The sequence below is a fragment of the Martes martes genome (genome assembly GCF_963455335.1).
Source record: "Martes martes genome assembly, chromosome: 7".
Classification (NCBI taxonomy): domain Eukaryota; kingdom Metazoa; phylum Chordata; class Mammalia; order Carnivora; family Mustelidae; genus Martes; species Martes martes.
In genome coordinates, this window is record NC_137894.1 from 26,532,171 (window position 1) to 26,552,850 (window position 20,680).

The 20,680-nt window shown below is 36.4% G+C and overlaps 1 protein-coding gene across 1 annotated transcript in view; it reads right to left on the bottom strand.

The window, feature by feature from the left end:
• The window catches only part of HERC2 (HECT and RLD domain containing E3 ubiquitin protein ligase 2), a 248,076-nt gene that overhangs the window by 174,950 nt on the left and 52,446 nt on the right, over positions 1-20,680 (bottom strand). The window contains exons 5-10 of the mRNA XM_080809534.1: positions 9,612-9,831; positions 6,115-6,215; positions 5,450-5,606; positions 3,641-3,751; positions 2,742-2,913; positions 811-984 (exon numbers count right to left, since the gene is read on the bottom strand). Coding sequence (XP_080665660.1) covers positions 811-984; positions 2,742-2,913; positions 3,641-3,751; positions 5,450-5,606; positions 6,115-6,215; positions 9,612-9,831 — 935 coding nt within the window. The remainder of the gene's footprint in view (positions 1-810; positions 985-2,741; positions 2,914-3,640; positions 3,752-5,449; positions 5,607-6,114; positions 6,216-9,611; positions 9,832-20,680) is intronic.

Sequence of the window (20,680 nt, forward strand, 5' to 3'; positions counted from 1 at the left end):
CTCCTCAGTGTATACTGTGTACTGAAAAAAAACAAGCTACAACAGGCTACCACTATTGCTAATACCAGAGATACTGAAAGGATATGTAAGAGACAAGTGAAAAGCAGCAGGTGCAAAACCAGGCAGACGAGGGGATAGGAAGAATCATCTAACAGTGTCCTTGCACTTAATTTTGACTTTTGAATCATGTGAATATACTTACTTGGGAAAAAAAAAAAGACTCTAAAATCATATATAAATCATGTTAAAAATAAAAAGTTAGAAAGACCTGTATTCAAATCCATGGTTATTCTTTGTGATCCTGGCAAAATTCACTGCCACTACAAACGGCAGTCTTCTCATCAATATAATGGGACAGAATTGTGATGATCAGATGTAACTATGTATGTGAAGTCCTCAGGGGGCCTACACTGGCAGGCTCTTCACACATGTAGATTAGTGTTACCACTGCTCTGAGTGGCATCAAGATAGTCCATGGTCTAAGCTCCTAGTGTACAAAAAAGGCACTGGAACCTCCCTGAGGAAGGCAGGAAGTCATGTGGTTGTTTGGATAAAGGAGAGCTCTCTGGGGACACATCTCCTGACAGTGGAACCTGGGACAGTGGATTGGGTCCTAAACCCCTGCGCACCTCAGCTTGCTCATCACTCACTCTGACCACTGACAACACTTTAAACTGTATACGTGTTCAAAAGCTGTAACCAGCTCCACCCCCAATACCAGAGAAAGTCTCCCTATTGGCACAGGGTGAGAATCTAGGAGTGCTACTAACTGTAGAACATATAAAGAACAAACACTGCTTTCTCACATACCTTATGAGATGTTGGTGAGCTACACAGAGGCGGCATACAGGGAGTAGCCAGGCGGTCTAAATGGGCCATGACAACAACTGCAGTTTGTCGTAAGTCAATGGCAAGCTCATTGTCTTGTGGAAGAGTAAGGTACCTCAGGAAACTCTCGTTGGGGCTCAAAGGACCAGACAAAAGCTACAGAAGAAAAGTAAGCAGACTTCATAAGAATTGTGGAAAAATTAAAGTAACACAATTAGCCCTTAACCACTCTTTATATTTTGGTAGTCACAGTTATGCATTATCTGTAAATCTACTCCTTTTGGCCATTAAATGAGAAGTGTTACTGATGCAGTGACTCTACATATCCACATGTTTACACACTTGCTACAAAACTACACAGAGCCTGCACATTTATTCATGCATACTCCACACAGGTCAATGACATGGCCCAGTCACCCTGCAGGCTCACCCCTCCAACAGCCCTCAGAATACAGAGCAAGCTTCTTAGGAACACAGCAGTGCACCTCAAACTGGCTTTGCAAACTGAAAACCAAAACCTCTTGTTTAACTTGTTTAAACCTAAATGCCACCTACCCTGGAGAAAACCTAATGTTATCTGCACATTAAGTAACAAATTTCATTCTTCTAAAGGCAGAATAAACTTACTCCCATTAAAGACTACCAAGTGATAGAAAAATTAACTTTAGTGGAATGGCTGCCTTTCCAGGAAAGACCTACAAGATCAAACTTGTACCTCTAAATAGAAACAACCCCAGAATTCTGGCCCAGGAACTAGGCAGGCCCTCCTCTGCCACCAGTCTCACTGTTCTAGGACTAAACACAGTGATAACTTAGGTGACTTGCTCCACACAGTGCTCCGCATATAGGAAGGGCCAACAAAGTTAGTCACTATTTTCAATGCTCTTTTTCTAATATATATTTAAAAGTGTGTGTGTCAGGGGCACCTACTGAGTAGCTCAGTTAAGTGTCCAAATCTTGATTTCAGCTCAGGTCATGATCTCAGGGTTGTGAGATCAAGCCCCCCAACTGGGCTCTGAGCTCAGTGGGGAGTCTGCTTGAGACTCTCTCCTTCTCTCTCTCTGCCCTCCCCCTGGGCATGCACATTTTCTCTCATTAATAAAGAAATAAATCTTCAAAAGAAAAAAAAGTGTGCATGTCAGACTTCGCTCTGTGAAGTGCAGCTGGCACTTACTGATCTGAGGTCTTCTCCATAAACAGCATATGGAGGAACATGGAGGAAGATGTACCTGACTTCACTAAGCAGGGTCAAAACAAATAAACATTAACCACTAGGCAACTACATGATCTCACAGTAAAGCACATCCTCTAACCCAGACACACTCCATCCCACACAGCTGAGCCTCAAGTCCTCGTGCTGCCTCCCTACATTATGAATGCAAGTGACCATGAGGATGTGCTTGACTCACACTTTGTTCCTGAAATACTGTCAGAATGTTTACCCTACTAACTAACTCCTTCATGGAAGTGAGCATGCCTTCTTTACATCTTCCAGAGCATCTTAAACTCACTCCCCCTCATAGACAAAGCATAGCCAAAGCAAGTTTCTAAGGTGCTAGAAACACACAAGCACTAAACCCACAAACACAAAGGGTTCAATGGCTCCAGTTCAGCAGAAAGAAAACTGCAAGGTCAAAAAGAAGCAGAGGAATCTAAAAGTACAATTTGATAAATGCCAAGAAGTACATTCTTCCTACTAAGTACACACAATCCAGAACACACACACAGAGGCCACATCAACTGAAACTCACCCTACGACATTCCACACCTGTCCCATATCTGACTCACTCTCTCCCCTAGAGACAACTACTGCCACAGACATGCATTCTGGTCTTATTTAAAAAAGTCTAACTCTTTTAGGATAACTGAATCAAGACAGCTATTTAAATGCAAAATCTTGTTATGATACTTACATGAGTGTCACCCTCTATATGAGGGGCGTCTTTACTGCAGATGATGCTCTGGAATCTTTGCAGCAAAGGGAGAAGGGGGGCGCTGGTGCCCTGGGCAGACCGCTCATTATCAGTTTCCTGGGTCCCACTGTCCCACAGTTGAAGCAACAACAGGATGGCAGATAACATCTGGCTGAAAGAGAAAATATCTTTATTCTCCAGCAAAAAACAAGTTAGCTTTTATTGCCATGGTCTGTCAAAAATAAAAGGCAGGTTAACTAAAATAGAAGAAATACTCTATATTTGAAAGGATACCACTAAAATAATCCCATGAAAACAATTCTTGGCAGTAAAATCACTGAATCAATGTCAAGATTTTAGCACAAGATATCCACCTCGAAGGATAAGAAATATAAAACCAGTTAAGAAACTCAAACAAGACTTTTTTCTATGTTAAAGGAAGTTCCACACCTAGCATGGAGCCCAACCCAGGGCTTGAACTTACAACACTGAGCCAAAATTAAGTCAGATGCTTAGCCGACTAAGCCACCCAGGCACCCCTCAAACAGCACTTTCTAAAGGGAACTTCTAGGACTTTAAATAATGGAATAAAAATCATTTGTGAGAAAAATTAAAAGAAAAAAAAAGAACAGCTCCTACACTACTAAAAAGTTAAACACATACACACATACATAGTTAAACACTACTAAAAAGTTAAAAACATAAGAAAGGAAATAAAGAAAACCTAAGCATACCCACGTCTGAAAGAAGAGGAAGTCCTGGGATATGGTTCTTTGATTATAGAAGACCACCACATGTTTTATACAATTATAAATGATTTAGTGAAATCCCACAAAATGAAACAGATGTTCAGATAGAGACATTTCCCTGAAATGCTCTCAGCCTGAGGCACCCCTCACCTAAGAGTGCCTCTCTGTACAGCCAGCTCTAACAGGATGGCCAGGGCCAGGTGCTGGTCCTGCAGGGGGATGCTTCCTGGCCCTTTGGTACCAGGCGTTCCATGAACATCCCTGAAATGAAAGAACAAAGTAACATGAGAGCTTAAAGATAGTATGTATATTTTTAATATTTAAAATCAAGTTTCTGAGACTTACTATTCGAATTTAATAAGAGATTTTAAAGCATATAATTAATTTGTAAAGATATTTTCTTATTAAAAAAGATATTTTCTTATTAAAAGAATTCAGATACTATAAGATGACTAAATTAGAAAACATATTCCAGTTTCCATAGCATAAAATTATTTTTATCATTATTCAAGTCATGAGAAGAAAAATGTTTAGGTATGTCTCCACTTTCAATGACATGTATCCCTATTAGAATATCCACATTCCTCTATGGAAACGGAGAAACATTAACTTCTAAAACTTCCTGGCAAATAGAGGCAAAATGTCTATGCTTATTTTTATCTCTGATCGAAGGAATATTTTAACTTTCCCCCAATAAAAAATAACAAGTCCTCTTAACCCAAGATAGGAAGGGAGGACCTTCCAACATCACCATTACGGTTGAATTTTGAAATTACAGTTGACCCTTGAACAAGTCTGAACTGCACTGGTTCATTTATATAGATTTTTTTCAATATGTATGTTGAAAAAATTTTTGGAGATTTGCAATAATTTGAAAAAACTCACAGATGAACCATGTAGGCTAGAAATACCAAAACTTTTAAGAAAAAGGTAGTATATTAAGAATACAGTAAATAATAGATATAAAATATGTGTTAATCCACTGTTCAGGTTACCAGTCAGGCTTCTGATTCACAGTATGCTATTTGTTTAGTTTGGGAGAGTCAAATGTTATATGTGGATTTTTACCTGTGTGGAGACTGGTACCCCTAGCTCCCATATTGTCCAAGGATCAACTGTAATTCCAAACCTATTTTCAGGGCCCCCAGCCTTAAACCTTGTTGAAATGCCCTCATCAGCATACTAGGGTGCTGAACTCACAGCCTGTTGGCAGAGAGACCACGGTGTCCCTGCATACTAGACAGGACACAGCAGTGACCTCTGGCAAAGGAACGAGAAAACACTCACTCTTCCTTTAATTATGTCCTTACTGCTGAATTATGTCTTGAGTACATACATTTTCGTTATTTTTTTTCTTTTATTTTTTCAGTGTTCCAAGATTCATTGTTATGCACCACAGCCAGTGCTCCAGGCAATACATACCCTCTGCCCGACTTTATATTTAAAAACTCTTAACAAAAATACATAGCACCCGAGACCAGAGGAGTTCATAGCTTTCCTTACCAAAAAATGATTCACATTCAAAAAATTTTTAACACTAACATGAATAGATGCAGGTTTAACATTTTGATCTTGAGTAGTTGTTTAATCCCACATTGTCCATCAAGACAATACCCCTCACTCAGAATGGTAACATCCACATTCTCACTGAGAGGCCCATAATAGGTGCTCAAACACTTTATGAATGACTAATTTCCAAATCATAAAATATCTGAAAAAAATACATTACAAAAGCATCTTTCATTTTCCACCTGATTCAATATGATAGCCTCCTGGGCCTAATCAGAATATCAAAATCAAATCTTTGAAAACCTAAAAACCAAGATCTAGAATCACAGAGCTGAGGATGGCCTGGAAACACATACCACAAACCTTCTGCTCTAAAGAGAAGAAGGTGAGACAGACTTTGAAGCATGTTAGAACCATTCATGTAGTAAGATATAAAAACAAAAAACTCACCCTGTCACGACAGATCTGAGGAACCTAGTTGCTCTCTCTACCACTTCCAACCACACAGAAGACACGGTGCTCTCATCGAAGAGTGAAGCCTCAGGCAGGGCTCTCAAGGCATCCAGGGACTCCTGCAACAGCTCGCTGCAGAGATCCGCATCCTCCCCTGGGCACACACATGCATCAGAGGAGGCCACCTACTCCTCAGGCAGCACTGACAAGTAAAGCCCTCCCCACCTTCTCAGAGGGGCCTCCTACCCCATCATGTGAGAGGAAGCCACTGTTCCATTTTCAATCCCTCACTTTCCTCTCAATGAGATACTCCAAGAACTCAGGAGATTAGAACTTAATGTAAGTGCCCCAAAGTCAGTTCTTTATTTTATGACTCTGCCATGTGCAATCCTAACTTCTTGTTCTAGAAAATAAATCAGCATTGATGTACACTGCAGTGGTTTACCTGGGATGTATGCACATACACACTTTTTCTTTCTTTCTTTCTTTCTTTAAGAGAACAGTCCTAGAAAATCAGACAGACTGAAGCCTCTCATTCTACAAACAAGAAAAATGAGGCACAGAGAGCATATAGGATCAGCCCAAGGGCATGTGGTGGCAGAACTGATTAGACAATCCAAGTCTCCCGATGTGGGGAAACTGAACACTCTGGGTCCACATACCTGACCGCCAGGCCCTGCGTAAGAAGGCAAAGGCAAAGGAGAGAGCTGCTCGGGATCCGACTCTTGCAAGACCTTCCACTCCTTTGCCTGTGGGCCGGGAACTGTGGACAACACACATGGGAGATGTGATAACTGGTCAGTCAGAGGAATGTGCAAATACTAAAATAAAATAAGTAACATGGAAGTATGTATAAAAAATGTGATGAATAGATTTCTTTAGACAGCAGAATGACAATGTGTGACTTTTAGTTTCATATATAAAAACTTTTATCAAATGTCCTTTGTAAAGGAAGTTTTCTCTTTAAGAAAAAGATATTTAGAAAGAATTTTAAATGATCTGCTGAAATGTTCACAAAATGATCTCTGGGAACTGATATTATGAGTCAGGGAGAGACACATGATAAACAGAAAATAAACTGATAAATACATAAATGGGAGGTTAAAGGTCATGAAGTAAAGAAAAGGCAGTGAGGGGGTTGAGGAACACACAGAGAACAATACGACAAATGCCTGAGACTGCACCCAGAGCTATGCAATCTGTATTTGCTTTGGACTCTCTTAGGTCTATATGATGACCAGATTAGAGACCCATGTATACATCCTATTTTCTTTCACCCCCATCCTGCTGAGCTTATCCTCTCCTGAATTTAGTGCTTATCATTCTCATGTTTTTTAAGTTTTTTATTACTTATATTGTAAAATTAACAAGATATGCTTGTTTAAAGAAGCTATACAAATGGCATACCATAAAAATCATTCTAAGAAAAACTAGAATATAAAAAGTGTACAATATAAACTCAATCATGCCTAGCAAGTAATTTTATTTTCAACTTTACACTGTTGAGTATTTCTACTATATACCGTATTCTTCAAACTTACTAAAACTCGCTTTCACTATCGGGGGAAATGCTATTAAAAATGGGTAATGATATGGAATCATTGTCCCAAGATACAACAGCAAGTAAAATTAGCAGTGAAGAATGTGGGGACCCCAGAAAGGCAGCTAGTATGCACATATCTATGAATCCTGAGCTTTAGGAGGGGGGCTCATGAGGAGACACAAAAAACCTTAATGAGTGACTGCCTCTAATAAGGGTACTGAGTGTCTGAGAGACAGGAATAAGGAAATTTAAACTTTATTTCTGAATGAGAAATACAGTGGTCTTTGAAACAGAAAGAACAAATGCTAAGTCTATTCAGATGAGGTAGGAGGAGCCCTCACCAGGAGAAAACTGCTTCAGAAGAAACATGAAACTAGGGTTCCCCCTTAGGCAGTTGTAACCTTAGCCCTAGAGAAAGAGCCCAACAGTCCTAAATCTGTACAGTGTAAGAACTGCTATAACTTCAGTAAGTCACTCTCTATTTTACAGATACTCAAGGAAAACAAACAAACAAACATTCAAATAGCTTGGTTCCATGCCCATCCACAGCAGTCTACGATCCAACCCACTGCTCCTTGGTAAAACCCATCACTATCCAATTAAGTTGAGAAATGAGGAAAAGAAATCTACAAAAATTTAGAAGATATCACTACACATCTAACAGAATAGCTAAAACAAAGAAGCAACAACACGAAAAGCTGACAAGGATGTAAAATAACTAGACCACTGTTACATACTGATGAGACTGTAAAACTGTACAGCTATTTTGGAAAGAGTATAGCAATGTCCTACAAACCTAAACATAAGACATAAGAATTGAACTCCAAGGCATTTATTCCAGAGAAATGAAACAGGTTCACACAAAAACCTGTCCAAAAATACTCTCAGCAGCCTTATTCAAAATGCTCAAAAACTGTTAATAACTGAGATGTCCTTCAACTGACGAATGGCCAAACAAAATGAGGATCATCCATGACACAGAATTCTACTATGCGATGATGATACATGCAACTACTTGGAAAAATCTCAAGGAGATAATGCTGACTGAAAAAAGCCAAGGTTACATACTAGACATAAAGAATAGATTAGGGGCAAAAAAAAAAAAAAAAAAAGAATAGATTAGGGGCTGCCAGAGGATAAGGCAGAGGGGAGGGGGAAAGGAGGTAAGTGTGATATAAAAAGAATCCTGGCCCTACACTCTAACTGCAGCAGTGGTAACAGAAATCCACACCTCTGATAAAATCATATGGAAACACATGCATATATGCATGTACACACAAACAGAAGAAAGAACATGTACAACTAAGGAAATCTGAGTGAGAGAAGTAATCTGTATCAAAGTCAATATTGTCATTGTGATAGTATACCACAGTTTTGCAAGTGGCTACCACTGGGGAAAAGTAGATGAAGGGTGTAAAGAATCTGCACTATTTCTTACAACTCCATGTGAACCCACAATTATCTCAAAATACATATATTTTTTTTAATTTTAGGAATTTGCCTGATTTAGTGAAAGGCAGATTACAATTAATCCATCAATACTTATGTAACCACAAAGGAAAAAACACAGAGAAAAATCAGTTGGGGTCTCAGCTACTTCTGCATCTTAGAAAATTCAGTCTCATTCAACATATACACAGGAGTGCTTAGACAGTCTCAGAATCTACCACCCCCATATGCAGAACCCCTCTCTGATCAATGCTCACCACAAAGGATCACTCACTTTCTAGTCAAGAAGGAAAGAAAACACTGTGCTGCTCACTAACACCACATAGGTAGGAATCCTCTGTCGCTTGATTTAATTTACCTTAAAACTACTATCAAATATAGTACATGTAAGTGATTTCAACTAGATTAAAAAAAAAAAATGAAACATGTTAAATTTAGCACTTCTTGTCTCCAGCTAGCAAGATAAGGTATTTTGCCCCCTGCTTCTTTCTGTCCCTGTGCATTCTATGCGTTCTATAGGGAATAAAAGTCAGTATTACATTCAAATAAAACCAACTCTTCTTGCTACGTAAAATATGAGTTATATCTAGAAATCTTTTAGTCCAGCCCTCTGAGAAAAAAACTGTGGTAGACAGCTACATTTTGAAAAAATAAAACTTCATACAAGCCTTAAGCATTCAGTTAATGTCTCAGAAAATGTGCTGATGTATACCAATATATTAAAAAAGATTTGCCTGAAAGAATCTCTTATAATAAAAGAATATCACATTAGGAAGAAAAAAATAAGCATCTAAACTACGTGAATATCATGATTTGACTATTCCATACCCAGTAGTAAAATTAAAAAAAAAAAAGAATATAATATTCAGACCCCGTTTGCAAAAATCTAGACATGCTTATCTACACTCTTGCTGGCTTCCACAGTTACTGACAGGAAAGGGTTTTAAAATAGGGGCACAAATTATGAAGCATAGTCTGTTAATTAGAGCAAATTAGCAAAGTCATTTTCCAGGTTATATGAAACATACAAAAAGGGAAAACAAGAACAAAATATCTTAAGATGAAAAACGGAACTATAGTGCAAGTTGTACTTAAACTTTCTTAAACAAAACAGCCTGCATTTTATATTTAGCTGGTATCAAGATTCCTTCTTCATTATATTATTACCTTTTTTTGTCCACAGGAGGCAAAGAAATGCTGCTACTTTTCCACTTAACTTTAACATTCTCCTGGAAAACAGTTCTATTCAAGGCAATGAAATATCGTTCCAAGATGACCAGCCTCTGCTTGAGTCTCAGGGCTGAAAGAGTAGTAGTGGCTGACTGGATGGCCAGAGCTTGCTGCTCTTTAACCAGCACAGAAAGACATTCCTTCAATTCATTCACATCTAGAAAACAAGAAAAGAAAATACCCAACCTCTCAATATCTTGCCTATAGTTTGTTACAATGTTGATAAAATGGATAATAGCAATAATATATAACACCTGAGTACTTAGTATGTGCCAATAAACGGTTTTAAGCGCCTTACACACCTTACACCTTAAGCACCTTACAACTTACCTATGAGAATTAGGTAATTCTCATAGCCACCATCAAGAGGTAATATTGTACATGGATTTTAAGGAGCAGGAAACTGAGGCACAGAGAATTTGCTCAAGGTGACCCAGAGGATTATGGCACATGAGACAGACCACTCTTAGTCACCATGGTATGCTGCCTCTCTGAAACACTGTAATAAAGCTTTTAATACAAAATTATAAAGTCAAGACTTCTCAGCAGCACATTTCCTACACACACAAAAAAACTCTATCCATTATATTCATGTTATATAACCAAACTCAAAATAAAAATGTTTCAATAAAATTGTCCAGCATATATGATTCATGAAAGGTAATACATTTACAAGAATATTTTGGAGGAAGATAAAATAATTACAACTGACGCTTAAACAACACAGTCTTAAGCTACACAGATCCACTTATACACACATTTTTTTCAATAAATATATTGGAGATTTTTTGGAGATTTGCAACAATTTTTTAAAACTCACAAACAAATCACAAAGCCTAGAAATATCAAAAAAACTTAAAAGGTATGCCATAAATGCAAATATATGTGTAACTACTATTCTATCATTTACTACCATAAAATATACACAAATCTATTATGAAGTTAAAAGTTATCAGCTTACACACAAAACTACTTACAAAACCCCTACAAGGTTAAGAGAAATGTAAACAAACCTAAAGATGCAGTATTAAATCGTAACAGCATAAAATTAACCACAGTACATACTTATTGTAATGTACTACTCTAATAATTTCATAACTACTCCTGTTGCTATTGCAGTGAGTCAAGTGTTCCAAGTATCCATTTAAAACAACACTAAATGCTAATCATCTCCACATGAGCAGCTGTCTCCAGTAAATTGTGTATTGCAGTAAAAAGTGATCTCTAGTAGTCCTCATGTATCTTTCACTTTGTTTAGTGCAATACTGTAAACCTTGAATAACACCATGGGACCCATACATAGTGCCACTAATATTGCCAGATGCGCACCCAAGAAGCAGAGAAAAGTCACAACATTACAAGAAAAGGTTGAATTGTTTGATAAGTACTATAGATGGAGGTCTGCAGCTGTGGTTGCCTGCCATATCAAGATAAATGAATCCAGTATAAGAACCAATGTTAAGGGGCACTTGGGTGGCCCAGATCAAGACCCACATCAGCCTCCCTGCTCAGCAGGAAGACCGCTTCTCCTTCTCCCACTCCCCCTACTTGAGTTCCCTCTCTCACTGTGTCTCTCTCTGTCAAATAAATAAATAAAATACTTTAAAAAAAAAAAAAAAAGAAGAGGAAATTCATGAAGCTGACACAGTAGTCACACCAGCAGATACGTAAACATTGTACTTTTATGAAATGCCTTTCATGCAGTACTAAAAATGCAGCTTTTTTTTTAAGATTTTACTTATTTATTTGACACAGAGACAGAGATCACAAGTAGGCAGAGAGGCAGGCAGAGAGAGAGAGGAGGAAGCAGACCCCTGCTGAGCAGAGAGCCCGATGTGGGGCTCGATCCCAGGACCCTGAAATCATGACCTGAGCCGAAGGCAGAGGTCTAACCCACTGAGCCACCCAGGCACCCCAAAAATGCAGCTTTTATGTGGGTGCAGAATTGCTGTAAGAAAGGAATACCTGTAGAGACTCAAATGTGATTTGAGAAAAAGCTAAGTCATTATATGATGACAACCTAAAGCAAAAGGAAGGTGAAATTCAAAAGCTGGGAATTTTGATGCCAGTTAAGTTGGTTTGGTAATTTCAGAAAGAGATTTGGCTTAAAAAATGTCAACAGGAGAAGCAGCTTCTGCCAATCAAGAGGAAGTAGACCAGTTCTCAGATGCCATTCAGAAAGTCATTGAGGAGAAAGAAAACATGCCTGCACAGGTTTTTGATGCAGATGAAAGTGTCATATTTTGGGGAAAAAAAAAAATTCCACAAGCAGCATTTATTACTAAGAGAAGTGAGCACCAGGACTTAAAGCAGGCAGGGATAGATGAACTACACTGTTCTGTACAAATGCAGTAGGTTTACAATCAAGACTACCCTTATCTATAAAGCTCTTAACCCCCGACCCTAGAGGGGCCAAGATAAATACCAACTGCCAGTTTTTTAGTTGTCTATCAAGAGGCCTGGGTGAGAACCCTTTTTCTGGAAAAGAAAGGGAACTAATTAGTAACAAGAAAACATATGAAAGTACAAATCTCAATGGAAAGATAAATACATAGTAAAGGTAAGTGATTAATCACTTAACAAAACCTCGCATAAAGGTTAAAAGACAAGATTAGTAAAAATAACTACAACTACAATAACTACAATAACTAAAAGATACACAGGATACTACAATAACTACAATAACTACAACACAATAACTACAATAACTAAAAGATACACAGGATAAAAAGATGTAATTATGACATCAAAACATAAAGCATGAGGGTGAGGGTAAAAATTCAGAGCTTTAGAATGCTTCAAACTTATGCTGTTACCAACTTAAAATAGACAGTTATATAACCTCATGCTAACCATAAAACAAAAACCTATAGCAGATACATAAAATATAATGATAAGGAAATCTAAGCATAACAATAAAGGAAGCCATCAAACCACCAAGGAGGAAAGCAAGAGGAGAAAAAAGGAACTACAAATCAGCCAGAAAACAATTAACAAAATGGCAATAAGCACATACCTATCAATAATCAGTGTACATGTAAATACAGAGAATTCTCCAATTAAAAGACACGGAATGGCTTAATAAGCTGTCTACAAGAGATTCACCTACAGACGTAAGGGCACAAACAGACTGAAAGTGAAGGGATGAAAAAAGATATTCCATGCAAAGGACAACCAAAGCTAAGTGGGCATAGTTACACTTGTATCAGACAACACAGACTTAAAATAAAGACTGTATAAAAAGTCAAAGAAAAAGAAAAGCATTACATAATGATAAAAAAAAATAGTCCACCCAACAGAAGATATAACATTTATAAATATCTAGGCACCCAATAAAGGAACAAATAAATATATAAAACACACCTCAACAAACATAAGGGAGAAAAAAAAATCAGTACAGTAATAGCAGGGGACTTTAATATTCTACTTTCATCAATGAATAGATGATCCAGCCATAAAATAAATAAGGAAATATCACCTTAAACTATGTATCAGACTAGATGGACTTAACAGATACATCCAGCCAAAAAAATATATATATATATACTTTCTTGTCATGACAACACAGAAATTCTCTAGGACAGATCAGAAAAGTCTTAATAAATTTAAGGATACCAAAATCACATCAAGCAACTGTTCCAACCAAACTAGAAATCAATTATAAGAAAACTGGAAAATTCACAAATATGTGGAGATTAAACAACATGGTACTTGGCAACCGATGGGTCAACCAAGAAATCAAAAGGAATCAGAAAATACCTTGAGACAAATGAAAAGAAAAATACAGCATACCAAAACTTACAGGATACAGCAAAAGCAGTTCTAAAAGGGAAGGTCACAGTGATAAATGCCTACATCAAGAAACAAGATACGTATCAAATAATCTAACTTTACACCTCAAGGAACTACAAAAAGAACAAATGAAGGATAAAGTTAGTAGAAGGAAAAAAAAACAAGAATAATGAAATAGATAATAAAAAGGCAATAGAAAATATCAATGAAATCAAGAGCCGGTTCTTTGAAAAGAAAAACGAAATTGACAAACAGGTAGCTAAAGTCACCAAGAAAAAAAAGAGAGAACTCAAAATCAGAAATGAATGAAGAGCTGTTACAACTGATACTACAGAAATACAAAAAAATTGTAAGAACTACTATGAACAATTATACACCAACAAACTATACAACCCAGAAGAAATGGACAAATTCCTAGAAACATACAACTTTCCAAAATTGAATGAGAGAGAAACAGAAAATATGAAAAGGAGATTTAATCAGTAATAAAAACCTCCCCGCCTGGGTGATTCAGTTGGTTAAGCATCTCTCTTCAGCTCGGGTCATGATCCCAGGGTCCTAGGATCAAGCCCCACATCACATTCCTTGCTCAGTCCCTCTCCTTCTGCCTGTCACTCCCCCTTTGTGCTCTCTCTGTCAAATAAATAAATAAAATCGTAAAAAAAAAAAATTCAGAAACAGATGGCTTCACTGGTGAATTCCTCTAAACATTCAAAGGAGAATTAATACCAACCCTTCTCAGACTCTTCCAAAAAACTGAGGAGGAGAGAACACTTCCTAATTCATTTTATGAGACCAGAATTACTGATCTCAAAGCAAGATAAGGACACCAGAAGAAAAAAAAAAATAGTTACAGGCCAATTTCCCTAACTAACATATACACCAAAATCCTCAGAAATTAGCAAACTGATTTTTGTCAATACGTTAAAAGGATGCTACACCGTGATCAACAAGGATTTATTCCCAGGGACACAAGGATAGTTCAATACCCACAAATCAATCAATGTAATATACATTAACAAAATGAAAAATAAAATCATAATATAAAATAAAAGAAAAAGAAAATAAAAATAAAATCATAATATAAAATAATATAAAATTAAATTAAAATTAAAATCATAATATAAAATAAAATAAAAATCATATGATAATTTCAATAGATGCAGAAAAAGCATCTGACAAAATTCAACATCCATTTAAGATAAAAGCTCTCAACAAAGCAGGTATAGACAGAATGCACTTCCAAGATAATAAAGGCCATATATGACAAGCTCACAGCTAACACTGACTTACACTGAAAAGCTAGAAGCTTTCCTTCGAAAATTAGGAACAAGACAAGGATGCTCACTCTCACCACTTTTACTCAACATAGTATTAGAAATCCTAACCAGAACATTTAGACAAGAAAAAAAAAAACAAAGGTATCCAAACTGGAAAGAAAAAAATAAAACTGTCACTATTTGCAAATGACATGATACATAGAAAATCCTAAAGACCACCAAAAAAAAAAAGGAAAAACTGTTAGAGTTAATAAACAAATTCAGTAAAGTAGCAGGATACACATTAAGGAGGGCACTTGATGTAAAGAGCACTGGGTGTTAAATTAAATGCAACTGATGTACCACTAAATTCTACCTCTGAGACTAATAATATATTTTATGCTAATTAATTGGTTTTGAATTTTTTAGTTTTAGAAAAGCAGAATATAATTATCAATACACAAAAATCCTAGTCACTTCTATAAACTAATAATGAACTATCACAGAAAACAATCCCATTTATAACTACAACAAGAAGAATAAAATACCTAGGAATAAATTTAACAATGAAAGTCAAAGACCTGTAAAAAGTATAAGACAACGATGAAAAAAATTAAAGATGGTGACATGGAAAGATAATCCATGCTCATGGACTGGAAGAATTAATATTGTCAAAATGTCCACACTACTCAAAGCAACCTACAGATTCAAAATCCCTATCAAAATTTCAGTGGCATTTTTCACAGAAATAGAATGATCCTAATATTTATATGGACCCATAAAAGACCAAACAGCCAAAGCTATCTTGAGAAAAAAGAACAAAGCTAGAGGTATCACACTCCCTAATTTCAAACTATAATACTATGGTAATCAAAACAGTATGGCACTGGCATAAAAAGACACTGATCAATGGAACAGAATGGAAAGTCCAGAAATAAACTCACACATGTATGGTCAATTAATTTACAACAAAGAAGCCAAGAATATGCAATGGGGAAAGGATAGTCTCTTCAGTAAATCTTATTGGAAAAACTGGACAGGCACATCCAAAAGAATGAAACTGGACCACTATCTTATATCACACACAAAAATTGACTCAAATGGATTAAAAACTTGAACATAAGACCTGAAACTGATGAGGGAGCAGGAGGCTGACTGAGGACAAAGCAAAAGCTGGCACCTTGCACCCCCTCTTCATCCGCTCCCCTCGGTAATAAGTGTAGCATTCCTCAGGCACCCCTGACGCCATAAATGAGAAACAAATAGTTAACTTGCAGAGATCACAATCCTGCAAAAAAGGAATCTCCCAACTATCTTGATGTTAATGGCTTGCCCAAAGAGAACATTGATCAAGCCTCCCGTATCCCGGCACCTTGTAGGCCCTCTTTAGCATATGAAAGCTCCGTTGAAACCTCCCTTTCCCTCACCTTCCCCCAACCGCAGGGTACAGAACCTGCCATCCCTCATAACCCAGGGCAGCAGCTCTTTCTGCCCATGGGTCCTGTCCCTGTGCTTTAATAAACCACCATTTTGCACCAAAGATGTCTCAAGAATTCTTTCTTGGTCATTGGCTCCGGACCTCAGCCCACCGAACCTCACTTAGGTTCTAGAACTTCATCAAAACCATAAAAATCCTAGAATTCAACATTGATGTTAAGCTTCCTGACACAAATCTTAGCAATGATTTTTTTCAATCTGATACCAAAAGCAAAAGTAAACAAGTGGGACTCAACAAACTAAAAAGCTTCTGCAGAGCAAAGGAAGCCATCAATAAAACGAAAAGGCAACCTACCAAATGGGAGAAAATATTTGCAAATGATGTATCTGATAAGGGATAAAAGGTTAACATCCAAAGTACATTTAAAAAAAAATTCTACAACTCAATAGCAAAAAAAAAAAAAAAAAAAAATCCAATTAAAAATGAGAAGGGGAGGGCACCTGGGTGGCTCAAAGGGTTAAGCCACTGCCTTTGGCTCAGGTCATGATCCTGGAATCCCAGGATCAAGTCCCAGGTCAGGCTCCCTGCTCAGTGGGGAATCTGCTTCTCCCTCTGACCCTACCCCCCCTCATGCTCTCTCTCAAATAAATATATATTTTTTTAAATTTTTTTAAAAAGAAGAGGAACTAAATAAACTAAGATACTATATAACTATATCTATATCTATTATACCTCATTTTAAAAAAAGGAAAAATGAGCAGTCACAGGCATCTGTAGGAATGTAACAAAAGATCTAACATTCTTCCCTTTGAACTTTGGGTTGTTAAAGAAGAGGTGGGGTTGAAAATTTCCCAAATTCAACAAGATGTAAATCTACAAATCTAAGAAGGTGAGCAAATCCGAACAGGATGAAATCAAAGAAATCCAAATAAAGACACATCATAATTAAACTAAAAGCAAAGAAAGTATCTTAAAAGCAGCCAGAGAAAAACACTTTAACTATGGTAGAATAACAATTCATGTAATAGCAAATTTTTCATAAGAAACCCTGGAGGACTGCTGAAAGCAACAAAATATTTTTGAAGTGATGTAAAAAGAATCATCAACCTAGAATCCTAAATCTAGCAAAAATGTCCTTCAGGAATGAAAGGAAAATCAAATATTCTCAAGTAAAGGAAAACTAAGAAAATACATCATCAAGCAGGAAGTTCTCTAAACAGAATGGCAACAATAAAAGGAAAACCTTGGAGCTCAGGAAGGAAGAACACTGTAAGTAACACAGGAGTAAATACAATAGGCTTTTCTTCATCCCTTGACTTTTCTAAATTATAGCTGAAGCTTTAGCAAAAAATGCTAAATGTGGTTATAAACATACACAACAAAATATTTAGGGCAACCTCTTGAACAGAAAAGGATAGAGGGAAGTAAGATTTCCGTGTGTCAACCAAATTGGTTAAATGACACAACCAGGAAAATGTGCTTAGTTATGTATATATAATGTATTAGACAAAACACTAAAAAGGCTACAGCAAAAAATAAACTTAAAAACACTACAGATAAATCAAAATGGAATTCTAAAAATAGTCAAGTAAACCAGAGGGAGGCAGTATAAACAACATAAAAATGAAAAAACAGAGCAAAAAGAAAACAAAACAGCAGTCTTAAACCCTAATTTATCAAAAATTACATGAAATTCAATGCAAACAGTCTAAATATACCAATTAAAAGACAGACATTGGTAGAGTGGACTAAAAACATATGACCCAACTATACGCTACCTACAAGAAAGTGACTTCAAATAGGGAAAATAAAAGTAAATGCATAAAGGGGTGCCTGATGGCTCAGCTGGTTAAGCATGGACTCTTGATCTCAGCTCAGGTCTTGATTTCAGGGTCATGAGTTTCAAGCCTTGTGCTGGGCTCAATGCTGGGTATGGAGCCTACTTAAAAAAAAAAAAAAAGTAAATGGATAGAATTAACAAAAAGCATACAAGCAAAAATCAAAGGAAAGCAAGAATGGGTATATTAATGTCAAATAAAGCAGATGTCAGACCAAAGATAATTACCAGGAATATAAAGCAATATTAAAAAATAAGAAAATGGTTGGGGCACCTGGGTGCTGGCTCAGTGGGTTGAGCCTCTGCCTTCAGCTTGGGTCATGGTCTCAGGGTCCTGGGATCGAGCCCCACATTGGGCTGTCTGCTCAGCAGGGAGCCTGCTTCCCCCTTTCTCTCTGCCTGCCTCTCTGCCTACTTGTAATCTCTCTCTCTGTCAAGTAAATAAATAAAATCTTTAAAAAAAAAAAAAAGAAAATGGTCAATCCACCAATAAGACATAACAACTCTACATGGACATGCACCAAATAGCAAAAGATGTGACCAAAAAAAACCAACAACTATATAGTCTTAGAGTTGGAGACCTCAACATTTCTCTCAACAGCTGACAGAACAAGAGAATAAGGAGATAGAAAATTAGCAAGGTTATTAAAAAACACAACACCATAACCAACAGGATCTAAGCAACATTTAGAACACTCCAGCCAACAGCAGAATACACAATCATTCAGATTGTGTATACACAAATACACAAATATCAAAACAGATCATATCCTGGGCACAAAACAAACCTCAACAAATTTAAAAGAAGTGAAATCATACAGAGTATGTTCTCCGAAACAATGGAAAGAAACTAGAACTCAGTAACAGAAAATCCTGGGAAAATCACCAAACTCTTGGGAACTAAACAACACACTCTTAAAAAATCCATGGGTCAAAGAAGGAGGGAGATCAAAAAAATACGGACCTGAATTAAAATGCAAATAGAATACATTAGAATGTGTGTGGCGGGGGAAGCTAAAGCAATCATGAGAGAAATGCATACTACTAAAAGGGTCACTTGAAAAGTGGGAAACTTTCAAATCAATAAATATAAGCTCCCATCTCAGCAACCTAGGAAAAAAACAAGCAAAATAAACCAAAAAGTAAGCAGAAAGATGGAAATAATTAAGAGCAGAAACTATGAGAATGAAAATGGAAAAATAGAGAAAAATCAATGAGACAAAGAACTGGTTCCTGCAAAAGATCAATAGAACTGTCATACCTCTACGCAGGACTGACAAAACACAAAAAAGAATAAACATAAATTACCAATATCAAGAAAGAAACAGGATCTACATATAATTAGAAGCTACTAGGGGAAAACTCTACACATATAAATTACACAACTTAGACAAAATGGACTTATTCCTTAAAAAATACAAACTACCTCAATTCAGCAAATATGAAACAGATCATTTAAATTGCTGTACAACTATTGAGAAAAATGAATTCATAATTTTAAGAATCCCAAAAGGTAAATCACAAGGTCCATATTGCTTCACTGGAGAATATTACCAAACATTAAAACAGAATTAATATAGATTCTAAACAACTGCTTCTGGAAAAAAGAAAAAGAGCTACTTCACAATTCATTTTAAGAGACTAGTATTAGCATGATATCAAAACCAAGGACAGTACAACAAAAAAAAATTACAGAATATTGTTCTCATGAATATAGGCACAAAATCCTTATCAGAATATTCATGAGTAGAATTAAGCAACATATAAAAAGAATTATACATCATGACCAAGAGGTGTTTATTCCAGGACTGCAAAGCTGGTTTAACAGTCAAAAACCAGACCCTTCATATTAATAAACTAAATGGAAAAAAAAAATCATCAAGTGTACATCAAGTGATGTACAAAAAGCATTTGACAAAGTTCAACACTTACTCTTGATAAAACCTCTCAGGAAACCGGAACAGATACGAACTTCCTCACCTTTATAAAAAGCATCTACAAAAACTTACGTTAATGTTATACTTAACAATGAAAAGACTGACTATTTTCCCCCTAAGATCGGAATAAAGTAAGGTTATTCTCCCCACTCTTAAAGAACATAGTAAAGAAGTTCTAGCCAGAACAGTAAGGCAAAAAAATGTAACAGAAGGCAAATGGATTGAAAAGGGAGAAATAAACTGTCTACGTAGAAAATTTTTTAAAAATTTCCTAGTCAATTCAGCAAGGTTGCAGGACACAAGACAAACATAAAGAAATAAATTGTATTTCTATATACTAGAAATGAACACATAGGTATTAAATTACCAAAAAGTTATTTAAATATTTTTTAATTTAACAATTTATATGGAAAGGCAAAGGAACTAGAATTGCTAGAACAGTATGAAAAAAGAAGAAAATGGGAAGAACCAATCTATCTAATTTCAAGACTTACTCTTAGCTATAGTAATAAAGACTGTGGTGTGGGCAGAGAGAGACACACGTGGATTACTAGAACAGAAACGAGAAATGAGAAATAGAACACACAAGTATACCCAACTTATTCTTGACAAAGGTGCAGAAGCAATTCAATAGTAGAAAGTTAGTCTGATTCCCAAAAAAAAAAAAAAAATGGTGCTGAAGTAGTTATTGTAAGCATTAAAAAACAAAAACAAACAAACAAACAAAAAACCTTGACCTAAAC